Source organism: Sinohyriopsis cumingii, chromosome 13, assembly GCF_028554795.1.
Source record: "Sinohyriopsis cumingii isolate HCF-2022 chromosome 13, ASM2855479v2, whole genome shotgun sequence".
Taxonomy (NCBI): domain Eukaryota; kingdom Metazoa; phylum Mollusca; class Bivalvia; order Unionida; family Unionidae; genus Sinohyriopsis; species Sinohyriopsis cumingii.
The window spans coordinates 48,893,549-48,911,903 of NC_142973.1; the positions used below are offsets into that span (position 1 = coordinate 48,893,549).

The following is an 18,355-nucleotide window of genomic DNA, read 5'->3' on the forward strand; positions in this document are numbered from 1 at the left end:
TGTACCCATGATACAGTTCAGGGTCCATGCTATTCATTGTACCCATATACAGTTCAGTGTCCATGCTATTCATTGTACTCATGTTACAGTTCAGGGTCTATTCTATTCATTGTACTCATAATACAGATCAGGGTCTATTCAGTCTACTCATGATACAGATAAGGGTTGATTCCATCCATTCTACTCATGATTCAGATCAGGGTCTGTTCTATTCATTCTGCCTATGATAAAAATCAGAGTCTGTTCTATTTATTCTACTCATGCTTTAGATCAGAAACTATTCTGTTAATTCTACTAATGATACAGATCAGGTTGTATTCTGTTCCTTCTTCTAGTGATATAGGTCTGTTCTGTTCTTTCTACTAGTGGCACGGGTCTGTTCTATTCATTCTACTAGTGATACAGGTCTGTTCTATTCATTCAGCTAGTGATACAAGTCTGTTCTGTTCATTTCTACTAGTGATATAGGTCTGTTCTGTTCTTTCTACTAGTGGCACGGGTCTGTTCTATTCATTCTACTAGTGATACAGGTCTGTTCTATTCATTCAGCTAGTGATACAAGTCTGTTCTGTTCATTTCTACTAGTGATACAGGTCTGTTCTGTTCATTCTGCTTGTGATACAGGTCTGTTCTATTTATTCTACTAATGATTTCAAGTGAATATAAAAGACTGATATGCAGGTAAATTATGTGATGACAGATGGGTTCTGTGCTGCTTACATTTGTCTGTGTTATGCACATGTACAAATGGAACTAGATAGTACCACTTCACATATTGGGTCTGCCTGGGATGTTTATGGAGTGGAGTGGGGTGGGCGTGAGAGGGGGAATGTAACTTGTAAGTGTAATTTATGACTGATAATCATACACCTTAGACAGTGATAAGATGTACCTCATTGTTGGCATGTAACTCACAAGTGTAAATTTATAGCTTGTAATCACGCATCTATGATAGTTACATATTGAGTGTTGTTGTTGGCATTTAAGTCACAAGTGTAACTTTATGACTTATAACCATGCCCATATCACAGCTACACAGTAGGCCTTGTCACCATGAACCTCACAAGTGTAATTTTATGACTTCTAATTATGCACAGACACCCATTATAAATTTGTCATGAAGCTTAGAGGATACTAGGAAAGAGGTAGCCTTCTGTATACATTCAAACCTGATCACCTCATTTAAGAGACCATCTTAAGAGACTACAAATTTAATTATATTTGATACTTTAGATGCTCAACTAACCTGTATTAAAGGATGACCTGTCATTAAATACCACCTATTAGCTCAGCTGGTCATAGACCAAAGAGCTTATGGGATGTCATGTTGTCTTTCATCCATGCAGTCATTAGCACAAATCTGTTATCACTACTCCGCCTAACTACTTGGAAGATTGCCACGAAGCTTTGCACACACATTTAATCCATAATCTACTTGATCCAAATGAAAATGATGCTGCTTGCACATTCAATATGGCCATCACAGTGGCCATCTTGGAAATCTTGTTATTGCTACTTTTCTTGAATGGAAAGTAATATTGATTTGGGAATTTCACCAGCCAACTTCTTATGACTTCTAGTTGGTCAAAATAAATATGACTTTGTTTTTACCTCCAATATGGCCATCATGTTAACCATCTTATAAATCTTATCAATTCTCTTTCTGGATGGATGGAGTTTTCACCAAAAGACTTCTTATGATGTCTAGTTGGTGTGAAATGAAAATTGAGCTGATCTGATGCCCAATATGGCCACCACTGCAGCCTTCTTGAAAATCTTGTAATAATTATTCCCTCTAAATGGAAAGCCATATCGACTTGGGGTTTTCACTGGAATACTTATGAAAAGTTTAGTTTGTCCTAGATATATGTCACTAGTTGTAAACAGTAAACAGATGACCTGCAGATTAATGTAAATAACAGGTTAAATAAAGCTGTACATGTTTTGGCACCCAACAGGCTTGGAAACTATGGCTACAGTAAGTGTGATATTTTCTAGGTACCACTCTCTGAAGTCTGGTAAAATATTCTATGAGATCTGAGTAATTCTCTGTAAGAGGTTTTGTTTCACCTGAACATTATACACACTCACACACACATACACACACACAAAATCACCTGGACATTATACACACACACACACTCACCTGGACATTATAAGGAGATGATCATTGCATTTGATTGGCCAAGCTTTTTACCACTCTGGAAACCATATCTTTTATCTGATTATGAAATTTTTTGGAAATTATACTGATATGATCAAAACTCAGATAATTTGAAAATGAGTGAGTTGACCAAATTTGATAGAAAGCTTCCTGGCATAGAGGCTTTCAAATTTTAAAAAATGATGCTGATCTGCCATAAAATATGGCCATCACTACTAATAAAAGACAAACCTTTTGGCAAATTCTTCTTACAAACTATTAAAAGGAATTTGGCCAAATTTGATAAAAAGCTTTCTGGCATAGAGGGCTTTCAAATTTATATAAATCATGCTGATTTGCCCTAAAATATGCCTATCACTACTAAAAAAGATAAACCTTTAGGCAAATTCTTCTTACAAACTATTAAAAGGAATTTGGTCAAATTTGATAAAAAGCTTTCTGGCATAGAGGGCTTTCAGATTTATATAAATCATGCTGATTTGCCTTAAAATATGGCCATCACTACAAAAAAAAGAAAGACATTTTAAACTACTTCATAAAAACCACTGAGCATAAGTCTACCAAATTTGATAAAAAGGCATCCTGATTGTTTTACCTTGAGCCATGACCTCAAATTAAAATTAGGAACATATCAGCATATCAACATATACAGAAAGGCTATTACTTAATAGCAGTTAGAGTTATAGAGAGGTATTTAAGTATCTATATCACCTCTACAGCACGTTCTAACTGTTTATACAGCATTCCCTCACTATAGACCCCTTCATTATAACACAGTTCCTAGGCTGGGTATGGTCATGGATTCTATTTGATTGGTAGGTAGTGAAATTATATGTATTATGTACCTGAGCATTATCAGGTTGTCTGACTCTAAATCATTCTGCTGTATGGTGCCAGTATGCAGCATTGTAATAAGGAGCTACTGTGTGCTACATAATATCCATGTTTCCAGTGAGCTAGTGGTTAGAGTGTCCACCTCGGATGTGGGAGGTCATGGGTTTGAACCTCAGCTAAGTCATATCAAAGACTTATAAAAATGGTACTAACAGTTAGTGTTAGGACTGGTTGGCCTCAGGTGTCAGAAGAAAATGACTGATGGGATGCTACATGTCTGCGGCATGATGCTCCAGTGCTAGACATGACTATAAACTGCCACACTGCAGACATTGTAGTGATATGACTGAAAAATGGTTAAAAGCAATGTTAAAAATCCAAATAACTCAAACACAGAAATATAACACTCTCTGTTTCTGATTTCTGTATTACTTGGGTTTTTTAGGTGGAAAGAGATTGATTACATAAAATTATCACCTGTTATGAGAGACCACCTGTCTTGAGAGACCAGTATTTTTCAGCAGAAGGTTTGGTCTTTCAAGACAGGTTATAATGTACTGTATTATTGCATTGAATATTGTGAATGTTAATACTGCATCATCACTGTCATATAATTGTATATATAGACAATTCAGAAATAGAAAGTCTTACACAATTGCTTATTTGAAATTAATATTCAACAAGTTTCAGAATTTTATTTTAAATGAGCACTCATGTTTATCTATTTAGCACATGATGAAACGTATTTATTCAGTAAAACTGCAAAGTAGTGTCATAAATTTATTGTAAGATTTATTTTTTAAAAACAGTTAAAAAGTATGGTGGAATAAAATAGTGGAATAAAATTACAGTGCAGAAAAACAATGTAATAAATGACTTACAATTACATTTTGATGTCTGGGAAAATGCACCTTTGTCATGACTTTATTTGTCATGACATCATATGCTGCATACTGCAGTGTTATTAACAATAAGCAAAATATATGCTATGTGTTTATGAACCTAGATGACACAGTTATCGCAAATAAAAAAAATTCTTTACCAAACATTACAGATGGCAATGGAGGTCTGTACAGAGCTTTGAGGAAAAACAAGATCCTTGAAGACATGGAGAAAAGGGGAATTAAATATATACATGTCTACTGTGTGGACAATATCCTTGTAAGAGTGGCAGATCCAGTCTTCATTGGCTTCTGTATGAACAAGGGGGCTTCTTGTGGAGCTAAGGTACTTTTCCTGGATGTTAAAATTTCAGTTATTTTAGATACAAATATGCTGTTTTGATTTATATGTTTCTGCTTTCTGAAATGTTCCTGGTTCATCCAAGGAGGAGATAATTGCAACAGCATGTGAATGTTAATACATGCATAAAGATTTGTCATGTTTTATATGGATTAGAATTATGAAATCATTTGCTGTAACTGACATGATGTGCAAATCTCATGTAAAGGGTTAAATAAGATTTTAAAATGCAAGATATGTACAAGCATATTATACAAAAGAATTCAATTTTAAAACTCTCTCATCCCAAAAACCTGGTTGGGGTATAGTCAGAGTGCCAACAAAATATGGCACTTTGCCTGGTTGTTGCATTTGTAACTTGTGTGTTTATTTGGGGTTTATCTTCAAAGATTGAGATGGACTATTAAAGATAACATTGTGTATGTTTGCTCCATTAGTCCATGGTCTGTTGTCTGCTGTTGATCAAACACACAATCATCACAAGGTATAGTTGGTTCTTTGTGAATATGGTGCTGCTCAGACATTTACTGTTGCCAAGACAGCAGCCATCTTGAAAATCTTGTTTTTACTATTCCTCCTAAATGGAGAATTGTGTCATCATGTGGTTTTCACCTGAAGACTTTTTATGGTGTCTAGCTGGTCTTAAATAAATATTGTGGCAATCTGCTATGTAATGTGGCTGCCATATTGACCATTAAGAAAATCTTATTGCTTCTCTTCAGAGATGGAACATCATATCAACATTGAATTTTCACCAGAATGCATCTTATAATGTCTGTTTGCTACTCCATGAAAATGATGCCAGTCTGAAACTAAGTGTGGCCATCATGGTAGCCCTCGTGAAAATCTTGTTATTGTTTCTTCTTCTAAATGGAAAGCCATATCAGCATGGAGATTCCACCTGAAGATATAATATGATATCTAGTTGGTTCTGAACTAAAATGGTGCTCATCTGACCACAAATATTGCTGCCACAGCAGCCATCTTGAAAATCTTCTTGCTAATCCACTTAAATGGAAAGTCATTTTGGCATGGAGCTTTCACCAGAAGACTTGTTGAAGTGTCTAGCTCAGGTCCTGAATCAGACTGATGCAGATCTGATGTCCAGTATGGCTTCTATGCAGCCAACTTGAAAATCTTTTTTTCTACTCCTCTAAAATTGACAGTTCTATTGACATACTGTTTTCACCAAAAGACTTCTTATGCTGTCTTGTTGGTTCTAAATGACAAGGACATTCAGTATGGTTCTACAATGTACATATTGAAAATCTTGTCACAAATTTTCCTGAGTGGATGGTCATATTGACATGGTGTTTTCATGAAAAGTCTTCAAATTGTGTCTTGTTTGTCTTAAATTGCATCCAATATGGCTGCTACAGCAGCTAATTTGAAAATCTTATGGCTCAAGAATATAAGAGATGGTTTCGACACTCAGCAGTTTGAAAGAAGAAATGGTTTTGTCTTAGAATTCTAGGAAATTCTTTCAACCTTTCATGGGATTCTTGTATTATTGTGCTAAACATTATTCATACTAGTAATGGACAGAGTTAATTTATGTACTGTTCATAGTATCCATTATGAATGTTCACCAGTTGAATTGTTTTTTCTTTTCAAATGTAAATGCTGAAATAAGGGAACAACAAAATGTTTCTAAACGTTGCTATTATTTTATTTTATCTAAGATTGACCAGTTAAGTCACATTGGGTCTACAGTATTATGGTGGCTTTGTTATTTAAACATTTTGTGTTTTAGGTTGTGGAAAAGACGATTCCTACAGAAGCTGTGGGTGTAGTATGCAAAGTGGATGGCAGATTCCAGGTTGTTGAGTATAGTGAGATAACTTTGAAAACAGCTGAGAAAAGGAATAAAGATGGGCGGCTAGCTTTTAATGCTGGAAATATTTGCAACCATTTCTTTACATTGGAGTTTTTGCAACATGTGTCAGAGTGAGTAAATTATCCTGATGTATTCTTTTTGAATATATAAATGGCTGTGCAATATTTTTTCAGTTTAAGTATCCTTGGTCATCCTATATTGCATCTGCTATCTAAAGTAGTTTGAACTTAATCTATAAACTGATGTTTATGGTGAAGCAGTTGGTTTAGATGTATTTACCTTTTCTATGAATTTCAGTTGTTGACTTGAAGGGCCTTTTGTACTGGAATCAATTTAGTTCATATGATATTTTGTATTACAGGAGCTTGTTATTTATATATTTGCATATGATATACTGATATATGCCTGTGATATTTTCAGAGTAACACATCTTTGAGAATTGACAAAATATCTTTTAAGATATTAGTAAATTCTTTGAGATTTTATCCCACCCCTGATCGTATATATTCACTGGTGTAAGTTACAAACAAGCTCTTGAATGCGTTCATTTTGACCATATGTCAATCTGCATATACAAGTAATACGCACTTACCAGTAATATGCACCTACCAATAATATGCACATACCAGTAATATACACATGCCATTAATATGCACATACTGGTAATATGCACATACCAGTAATATGTACATACTGGTGTTGTTGTTGTTGTTATTGTAGGGTTTAACGCCATTTTTCAGCACATGATAGGCTATACATGGCGACCATTATTAATGGTGGAGGAAGAATCCGGAAAAAACACGGAAGAAACACCGACCCACGAGAAGCTATTGGCAAGCTTTCTCACATACCCACAGTAGCTGAATCCGAGACTCGAACCCACGCAAACAGAGGTGAGATGGCAGTCATCCGTAACAGAGAGTGCTTTAGACTACTTGGCCAATTGGGATCCCGTACATGCTGGTAATATGTACATGCCAGTAATATGCATATACCGGTAATATGCACATACCAGTAATATACACATGCCAACAATATGCACATACCAGTAATATGCACATATCAGTAATATGCACATACCAGTAATATGTACATAACTAGTAATATGCACATACCAATAAAATGCACATACCAGTAATATACACATACCAGTAATATGCACCTAATGGTACTATGCATAAATCTGTTTTTGGGAAAGGCACTTAACTCCAGTTTTATTGGCACAAAATAACTTTTGCTGCTGTGCTGTAAAATACCACAAGGTTTTAGGCAATTTGTGATTCTATGCTTAACTGAGCATGTTATCAGAGTACTTGATATCATAATTATCAAAGTTTTAAAAAGTTTTGAACATACAATAATTCTGCTAATATATCTTTCAGCCCTAAACAGGAGAAAGAGTTGCAGCATCATGTTGCCAAAAAGAAGATTCCCTGTGTAGATAAAGATGGCAACATGATCAGCCCAAACAAGCCAAATGGAATCAAGATGGAGAAATTTGTCTTTGATGTCTTTCACTTTGCCACGTAAGCATTTTATATTTGTGTTTTCAAGCAAGGCACAGTGTGTGATAATTAAAGTTTTAACTTTTTTGAAAAATCAGACAACTTTCAGCATGTATGCAAGCATGTTAATAATACAAAGATGGTAGCCAGGGGCATGCATCCTTCCCAACCAATTTCTGTATCAGTGTGAACTTAAGTGCATACTTGAAGCTGCCTAACTAATAATGATGGGAATCAGTTGAAATTTAAATATCAATCACTGGTTCATCATAGTTATTCAACCACTGATTTTAATATGTTGGAAATATACTTGAAAGTCTCTGCAAAACTTCTTCAGAAGGCAAACTGTAGGTGGCGTATAGTACAGATAAAAGGTTATACTGATTTGGTTCAAAACATATTTTTCATTATCATGTTTCCAATAAGAAATCTCTAATAAGTTGTCTTAATTGTACATTACTATACACTCTAAATACCTCTGTAAAGGATGCTGTGGAAATGCACAGCCTCAAAAGTAGGTAACTGCTTGTGGATGTTGATTTGAAATATTTGACATGTGTCCTTAAATTTGTTTTTGAAAAGGTGATAAACTATTTTAAATTTCAACTTAAAATCTGTTTATTTTGTGATTTGTCTGATGAGCTATAAAATCTGTATTTCAGTACAAAGAAAAAAAATTGCAGCAAGAAGCATATCATTAGACATATGCACATGCATATATATTGCAATGCAGTGACAAAGAAATCAGAAGGGAGGCAACCATATTGTGACCTAAAATAATCAAATAGGAAAGCTGTTCACTACTTTAAAAACAAATTGATACTCTTCCACAGGTCATGGTGGCATCAAAGAATTGTATGTAAACAGACCACCCTGTTTCAGCATGTATTGTTAGGCTATATGTCGATTTGAGTGGTGTTGAAATAGTTTGTGCGTGAAATGAATTAGTTACTTTTAGCTACATTTACAGATGTTGACTTGAAAATTCACTCAGCTACAGATGCAGATGTCATTTGCGATTATATGCAAAATGAACTGTAACAACTTTACTTCATATTCTTTACATATTTAGTTTCTCTGTAACACATACATGTTGAAAAAATTTTGATGACCAGGATTTATTATGGAACTGAAAAGTTAGGGGGAAAATTCCCCTTCATTGAAAAAAGTGGGAGGTTTTATAGATTTAAGATTGATTTAGTGAAGACATAATTGTAGGGCTTAAAAATACTGTGCATGATTTTTGTGTATTCAGTTGATTTTTTTGGCACAGTATTTTTAATAAAGTAGCTTGAATCCAGCATTTTCATGTTCAAGAAAAGAAACATGTAGCTATATAGTCAGGTATAATTTTACTGGTAAGATTTTAAATAATTTTCTAATTCAAACATGATGACTGAAGATATACAGTCAAATGTTATATTGCTGTCATGAGTCTATCCAATACTTTTCATGAAAATACATATTGAGGATTTTTATGTTTTCTTTATTAAAATGTAACTTACCATTGTGCTATATGACAAAGTGTGAAAAATCATCATCATATACATCTGTCTTTTTTCCTATGTCTCAGTATTTGCTTCTCAGTCTGTCTTTGTTCTTCCCTTAAACAGTATCATACTTGCATCTCTTGCAAAGGTTTTTTTTTATACTGCAAAGTAGCATTTATAATCAAGAATTTGTGTGTAATCTAGAAATTATTGATCATTATCAATGAAACAGTCTACATCTTTGAGTGTTCTTTCTTGTTCTACTACAGTGGCTTAGCTTTGTGTACATTCAGATGGATATGCATAATGTAGGAAAATCACAAAACCGTGTTTTTTAATCTATAGGAGGGGACTCTCCAATGTCCAACCTCCTTACCTGGCTACACCTTTGTACTAGCAGTTAATAAGTGTAGATCAGCTCTACCTGGCTTTGCATTATTACTAGTAGTTGATAATTAGATCCACTCTACCTGGCTTTGCTTCAGTACTAGTAGTTGATAAGGAGATCAACTCTTCCTGGCTTTGCTTCAGTACCAGTAGTTGATGAGCAGATCAACTCTACCTGGCTTTGCTTCAGTACTAGTAGTTGATAAGTAGATCAGCTCTTCAAGGCTTTTCATCTGTACTTGTAGTTGATCAGTAATTTAGCTCTTTCTGGATAATTAGATCCACTCTACCTGGCTTTGCTTCAGTACAGTAGTTGATAAGTAGATCAACTCTGCATGGCTTTGCTTCAGTACTAGTAGTTAATAAGTAGATCAGCTCTACCTGGCTTTGCTTCAGCACTAGTAGATGATAAGTAGATTAGCTCTACCTGGTTTTGCTTCAGTACTAGTAGTTGATAGGTAGATCAACTCTTCATGGCTTTTTGTCTGCACTTTTAGTTGATCAGTAATTTAGCTCTTTTTGGCTTTGCCTCTATACTAGTATAGTATTCACTTACCCCCACATTTGTTTGTACTCTGCTATAGATTTAAAAAAACAAAAGCATCAAGGATATAAAAAATGAACAAAACTTAGTCATTTCATTCATCAGTTTATAACTTTGAATCATGATTGTTACCAGGGGGTCCCTAATGATATCATCTTTTGCACATTTCAAACCAAATGGAAGTTTCTTTACTTATATAGTACCATATTTGCATGGGCATGTCCATTTTTTCAGACAACAAATGTGATTTTGTTCATCATCTTTGATAAGCTTGGAATAATTCCTTATAACTTTGGGACTAGCATCCCTGAGAACAGCTGTATATAAGTGTTGTGCCTTTTATTTTGTTTGGTTCTTTTTAGAAATGTTAAAGATAGACATTGCAAATATTGGATGCAGATGACATTTTTTCCTGTAAATCGAATATTATAGACACTGGAAAAGGACAGTGGGCAATCTGTCTGGTTGTTTACAATGACTTATGTTTCCTTTGAAATGCAAACAAGATGACCATGTTAAGGGCCACCTGGTAATAATATGGTTGGATATTATACATTGATAAATTAAATTAATACGTTCTGCACATTTTGTATATCCCTGATGCATTTTATTTTGAATATCTGTTGGAGGGTACGAACAAACAGGAATGTATGTGAATACTATAGTTACAAAATTGATCAGCTTTTCCTGGCTATGTGGATCAGCTCTCTTGATGTTTATTTTGTGTACAAGACCAGACCTTGTTAGTATCTATACACTTTTCAGTATGCATATAAATTGCATAAGATTAGGAAGTGTGAACTTTTAATGACTGTAACTTTCTTTAGACATAATATTTACTTTCTGAACTAAGTACGGTCCCCACGCTTTGTTACTTATGACAGTATGTCAAAAGACTTTAATAACTTAATTGGTGAAAAATACATCCAGTGTTTGGTTTTACGTGGCTGCCCTATATAGTCTGTGACACAGTGATTTGCCAATTAGTTAATTGATTTTATTCCATAGAATATGACATTATCTTAAAGAACCTATTGTATGTCCTCGCTTATATGAAGATTCCAACTGTGCACATACCAAGATCTGCCATCGCATAACTCGCTTGTAAAATGAGTCTGACTGCAGACTGCGCCATAAGACCTGGGTCTTTGCAGTCTGTTAGGAGTAAACTGTATAAAAAAAACATAGACCCTGATCTGCTGATGGATTATGCTATGGAAGATCAGGATCTTTGTTGTTTGCAGTTTGGATTGATTTATAAGTGAGCATATATGGATGTATGGTTTGACTCTTTGTTTTGGTAGCTTTGACCTTAGTCTTCCTTTGGTGAAAAACTTGAAAAATAAAATCTCCATAGAATGAAAAATAATTGTGATTCCACAAATTAATGGTAATTAGATGGGTGATTATGGTGTGGATTATAATTTAATTAACATAATTTTCAGTGCCTTACAGTATTTGTTTTCTGCTACTTTTAGGACACATTTTCTAACAGTGCTTTTAATTTTTCTACTTTTTTGTGTGTGTATGTGTGCTTGTGTTGTGGTGTGTTTGGTGTGGCCTGTTTTTGCCCTGCATGCAAACTAATTCTATGTTCTTTTGATCTTTCACTGGTTTTGGGGGTTTTGTTTAATCTTTATTTTGACTTTCATGTTTACTTTCACAAAACTAATCCTTGTGACACCTTTGAATATAATTCCTCTTAACCTGTTTTAATACACTGGTCATGACTAAAATCTGTGCATTTCTTTTTTCCTGATTTATTATAATTTGTGCTTATGCTTGGCTTGTTTGAATGATTAAACCCAATATAATTTCATGATTCATTAAAATGTTTGCAATTTTGGCTTTTGTGTTTGCTTTTTTTCCCTTTTTTGTTGATTATTGTTTGCGTGCCTTTGCTAACTTCTTCTAACATTAATTGTGAATCTTTTCTTTCTTTCCTGCATGACTTGACTGTTAACATTTTTCCTTCATTTATTTCTTGTATTGATTTGCATAATTATTGTATTCTTTTATTAATAATAACCTTATATTACTCCATCCTCCACCCAAACCCCTTTTTGTGTGCATGGTTGTGTCCGTGTCATTTGTGTAAATGGAACAGGAATTTTGCTGTATGGGAAGTCCTCAGAGAAGATGAGTTTTCTCCCTTGAAGAATGCAGATGGTGCTGATAAAGACACCCCCACCACATGCAGAAGTTCTCTGTGCAATCTACATCACCGCTTGATTTTAGGGGCAGGAGGGAAATTCGTGCATAAAGATGGTTCACCTATCCCAGATATTCCAAGGTAAATATTGGGTAACGAACAATATTGAAATGTAAGTATACACTCTTCATTGTATATTTTGTTATATTGTAAATTGTATGTCAGGAAAATTCTTTGTGGAAACTATTTCTTGGAATGGTTTTTGGTATTTTGCCCAGGTTAGTTAAAAAATGTGTTTCTCTTTACCATCATGAAATTAGAGTAACTTTGGTACAGTTGTTTCACCTAAGAAGACATGAGGTAGAAAGATATTTTAACATATGGATGGTATGAACATAGGTACAATAAATGCATGGTTAGCATGAAGTAAGGTTGTAAATATGATGTAGTATTGTGTATATATTATAATAGGGATATAATGAAGTGCTGCTGTTGGCCCCATTAGGTTAATTTTACATGTTTTACTGTAGATAGATAAAATTAATCAGCAGATAATACAGAGACATACTGACATTTAGATGTAATCAACAGATAGGCTGACACAGGTATTTATATGTAATCAACAGATAGGCTGACACAGGTATTTAGATGTAATCAACAGATAGGCAGACACAGGTATTTAGATGTAATCAACAGATAGGCTGACACAGGTATTTAGATGTAATCAACAGATAGGCAGACACAGGTATTTAGATGTAATCAACAGATAGGCTGACACAGGTTTTAGATGTAAAGAACCGATAGACATAGAGACATACAGATGTAATCAAAAGATAGACAAACATAGACATACAGATGTGATCAAAAGATAGATGGACATAGAGACATGCAGATATAATCAAAAGATAGACATAGAGACATACAGATGTAATCAAAAGATAGATGGACATAGAGACATACAGATGTATTCAAAAGATAGACATATAGACATACAGATGTAATCAAAAGACAGATGGACATATGGACATTCAGATGTAATCAAAAGATAGATTGACATAGAGACATGCAGATGTAATCAAAATATAGACATACAGGTGTAATCAAAAGATAGACATACAGATGTAATCAAAAGATAGACAGACATGCAGATGTAATCAAAAGATTGACAGACATACAGATGTAATCAAAAGATAGATGGACATAGAGGCATACAGATGTAATCAAAAGATAGACAGACATGCATATGTAGTCAACATATAGACATACATGTGTAACCAACAGATAGACATATAGACATACAGATGTAATCAACAAATAGACATATAGACGTACAGATGTAATCAATAGATAGACATATAGACATACAGATGTAATCAAAAAATATGTATAGAGAAATATAGATGTAATCAGAAGATAGACATGGAGACATAAATGTGATCAACAGATAGACAGACACAGAGACATGCAGAAGTATTCAACAGATAGTCAGATGGACATAGAGACATACAAATTTAATCAACAAATAGACAGACATTGACACAGATATAATCAATGGCTAGGCATAGAGATGTACAGATGTAATCAACATATTGATACAATCTGCAGTTAGAATATGCATGATACAATCTACAATTAGAATATGCATGATACAATCTGCAGTTAGAATATGCATGATACAATCTACAGATAGAATATGCATGACAAATAGGGCATTTCTTAGTGTTTTCATTTGTAAGATTTTTAAACGTTGTATTAGCAGTGATTAATTAGCTTTTCCATTGTTAACTTTTCAGTGCTATACACTGTACTTGTAATTTAAAGGCAGTGTTAATGAAGGAACACTCTTTATCAGTGTTATTCCTTTATTAATTATGTACTGTTTAGTTAATTGTTATTTATAGGCAGTGTTAATGGAAGAATTTTATATCATTGTTTTTCTTGTGTTAATGAGTGCTGTTTAGTTCATTGTTATTTAGGCATTGTTAATGGAGGAATTTTATATCATTGTTTTTCTCATGTTAATTATGTACTGTAAGTTCAAATATATTGAATTCACAATGCAGGTAATGGAAATTAAATTCCACCAACCATTTTAATATTTAGGAAAAATTAATACATCAAACATGTCTGAATTAAAAAGAAAAAAACAATATGTGATGTTACTTTCATGACAAAATGTATCTAATATAAACATTAGCTTGCAATGAAGATAAAGTTGATTAGTACTGTGTGTGCACTTATTGGGAAACACCTCAATAATAATTGTTTGTATGCTTGAAGTATCAGTGTGTCAGTGGAATTTGCAGTTTACATGTTTGTCTTTTGTGCATTTTACAAGACCCTTTCCTAATCAGAAGAAATACTTGCATGGGGAGTGCATGTTGTCATTTCCTTAATGTTTTCCACCTTTGGATATTAAAAAAATCATTGAGTCATGGAATAGTTGAAAACAAGTTCAATTCTGTTACAATTGTTTACTTGATGCTGTTCATGGGAAAAGTGGCCTTTAAAGGGGTAAAAGACCTCTCAGTCAAGTGTGGTGACCATTAGTCAGCTGTTGCAAGTAACCATTAGTAAACTTGTGCATAGCACTGTCTAGTGTTGTTACCATTTGTCAGCTGGTGTATCACAGAAATTCCAGTGGCCCACTGACCAATCTATTCACCCAGCTTGGTGTTTTTTCTCCACATCTGAGTTCATCAAGTTATTTGTTGAGAGCCCAATGGGTCACCCAGGCAGGATGGTGAATCATTCTCACAGGAGTCCAGTGGGTCACCTGTACAGTTGTACTCTTGGTCTTGCACAGGAAATAGATATTGTCCTTTTTATTCATACATTTTAAATAAGTAAATACAGGAAGTGGTTTCTTTACTATGACAAACAACTTGGGCTTTAAAATAATGTGTATGCTGTAATGAAGCATTTATATTGATAATGTTATTAATATAAACTTATTTGGGGATCCAGTGGGATTTGAAATATCCAGGAATTCATAAAAGCAAAGTTTTCCTATACCAGGGGACAATTGTTTTAGTTGCATCAGCTGTCTAACAATCTACATTAGGATCTTGAATTTAGCCAATGATCTTTATAATCACTATAATAGATTCATCCTGTATTAGCTAATATATTGAATATTATCTAGATTCTATGAATTCCTTGGTTTTTGTGCAGTACCAATTTTCTAATTTAAGGACCCAACAAACAATGATTTTTGGGTGGAAACAATAGGACTTTCTCCTCATTCCATGAATTTATGGACCCAAAACATTAAGGACTCCTAATTCCATAAATTCATTGACCCATTGAATAGTCATTTTTCTTTGGAAACAGCAGGACTCTCTTCTCGTTCCATAAAAATAACTAACAGCATTAAGTGAAGTTTATTTTTATATCTGGGTAACACCGAAGAAGTAAATAGAGTGGAACCTTTGTCCAGAGACAGGTCTCAAATGAGGCCATGTGCAGATTATGGGTCAGTCACCATAACTGGCATCAAAATAGCATATGTTACCATTTGTACTGCTCATAAGAGGTCACCACTTTTACACTTACATTATGAACGGGGGCTAATCTATAGAATTATGTGTCATGTGTTACCTATTGTAATTTGTGATGTAAGTGTTGATTGCCTCATTTCTAGTGGACACACTATATCATGTGTTCATGTTATGCACTGCATGCTGCATGTTTGCAAGAGCTTCCCTCCCTTTCTGTTTCAGCACAAACGGGTCAGGAGACAGTTGCTGGTAAGTATGAAATAAATATTTCCGCTATGTTCTCCTTTTCTTATATACTTATATGGACCTAATTCTACTGACCATAACAAATGTGAAGTTACTAAAAAATTCTGAATGCATAGGGCATGCTTAGTAAGTTGTATGAATAAATATTTCCACAGAGATCTCGGCCTTTCCTCAAGCATGTCCACAGTTTATAAAACTTTGCTGGAATACTTGTATGGACCTAGTTCTATTGACCACAAGAAAAGTTTATTATGCATGCATACATAAGGCATGCTTTGTAGTACTATGTGATGTTATCAGCATCAGGAATGCAATATTTACACACAAGCAATAGTTTCTTGTCTTGTGCAGGCACAGAAATATTTCAAGATATGGTAATCTGAAATTCCTTTGTGTTTTTTTAAAATAAATTAAAGTACTCTTGAGAAATCAACATATAAAGTGTTAAAGCTACATTGAAAATCCAAATCACACACACAAACAACATATATTTCGTATAAAACTTACTTCATTGCCAAATACAGTCAAACCTACTACTTCATGTAAATTAACAAAAAGTCCAAGCTCCATAGATGCTTTACTACCATATGCAATCCAACCTGCTATATCATCTACACAGACAGAAACCAAGTACCATATACACTGTACTACTGATACTGAAGTCAATGCAGGTTTGCACACACACACACACACACACACACACACACATGTTCACTTGAGTGGGCTGTATACACATTTGGATTTTATTGTGCTTGTAAGAGTTACCTCCCATCTGTATCTGAAACAATTGTGGACAACACAAAAGGTATCCAAAAAGAATCAAGAAAAGGAAATAAAATTAAAAGTTGGTCTTTGTCTTATTATCAGTCTAGAACTTATTGTGAATTTGATTTAGGAAAAAGCAGATTACAGGAGTTTATGTCGTTGACTTTTAAAAGTTTGGAGTATTTTTTGGTAGAGAAAGGGGCTAGGAATTGATGTTGTGTGGATAGAGAAAATGAGTTGTACATTTTAAAGGCTGATGCCCTTAATAAATGGGTTGCTTTTATAATTATTTTGATTTATCACTTAAATGCTAATCTTAATACAAATCAATTCTTGATGTTTGATCATCATTAATGTCACATAGGCAAGGATAATATATGCATTGCTGTGGGATAGAGAAATATCACCCAAAGCTATATCATTGCATTGACTGTTGTACAACAGTCATATATGCATTGAACTCATTTATTATTGTTATGTTTATTTAATTTGTAATTCTTTTCTAGGTTATATAATTGTATTTTGGATTTGACCTTGTCCAAAATAAAGTTCACTGTGTAACTGACTAGGGACACTGATGTTGTTTTGATTTTGATAAACAAAAAATATATAGTTAATATTTCTTTATGGGAGTGATTAAATATGAGGATCATTATTAGTAGAGGTAAACATGTTTGTTTGCATCTGGGTTTAGGATAGTGGAATTTCCCCATGATAAATCAGATCTACCTGATGTTTACCACATTCTTTATTATAATTTTAGTAGCAGATTTTATCTTGCTAATAACTTGGAATATTCTAGAATGCAAAAATTCCATTAAGTGACAGAGTATTTTAAATGGTAATTGCAACTTTGGTCAGATAGAGGGGTTTATAATCTTGTTTACTTGAGAAATGACTCATTTTTATTTTAATATCTTCAGCAAAATCATTCTTATTGTTGTGTTCAGTATTTGATTTGGGTGGAATTATTTATTCAGTTTATTATTCACTGGAAATACAAAGTGCTTTTCATTAATATTCTTGGTCAGAAACATTAACTTGAAATTATAGTGAATTCAGTAAGGACAGCTTGTATTATATTATATAATATGAGGCGTCAAAAGACTGTTGGCACATCTCCACATCACAGGCAGCTACAGGCACATCAACACATTCACTGCTGGATCTTATTTCAAACACCACCGGAATTTAATTGGAACCTTATTCATTAGAACTGATGATAGAACTTGTTGGAATTTAATTCTCCACACTTTAAGTTCTTTTGAAATTTTCACTTTGTATTTTTTATTTTTTAGTTTAAGACCATAGAGTCGTCATATTATTGAACATAGATTTTTATGATTTAACAAAAAAATATGTTTTTACTAGTACTTCAGTTTTTGGGTGCATCTCTGATGAAGTGCGCATTTAGGATAAAGACATTTTTATGTTTGGTAATAAAAAAAAATTGTTGCGGCCACTGAATCCCCACGTAAATTTAAGTGAATTCAGAGTAAGTGAAAAAAGGACATTTGAAAATAAGATGTTGGCTGGATGTTATAGTTAGCCGTTTAATGAAAGTAATCACTAGAGGACTTTGGGATTTACTATTATTTAAGAAGTTGTAATAGGCTGTCATCTAATTTTGAGCACCAGTTCACAAATAGATAATTATCTTATGTGATCAAATGGATCAGGTTGTATGAC

At 33.8% G+C, this 18,355-nt stretch overlaps 1 protein-coding gene across 4 annotated transcripts in view; it reads left to right on the forward strand.

Moving 5' to 3' along the window:
* LOC149785513 (UDP-N-acetylhexosamine pyrophosphorylase-like) overlaps positions 1-18,355 on the forward strand; it is a 54,222-nt gene that overhangs the window by 27,705 nt on the left and 8,162 nt on the right. For 2 of the 4 annotated variants that reach the window (XM_089979310.1, XM_089979311.1), the window contains exons 5-9: positions 4,053-4,225; positions 5,994-6,187; positions 7,460-7,603; positions 12,105-12,296; positions 15,878-15,904. In XM_089979310.1, coding sequence (XP_089835436.1) covers positions 4,053-4,225; positions 5,994-6,187; positions 7,460-7,603; positions 12,105-12,296; positions 15,878-15,904 — 730 coding nt within the window. The remainder of the gene's footprint in view (positions 1-4,052; positions 4,226-5,993; positions 6,188-7,459; positions 7,604-12,104; positions 12,297-15,877; positions 15,905-18,355) is intronic. The other 2 variants (XM_089979312.1, XM_089979313.1) reach the window with 2 other exon arrangements.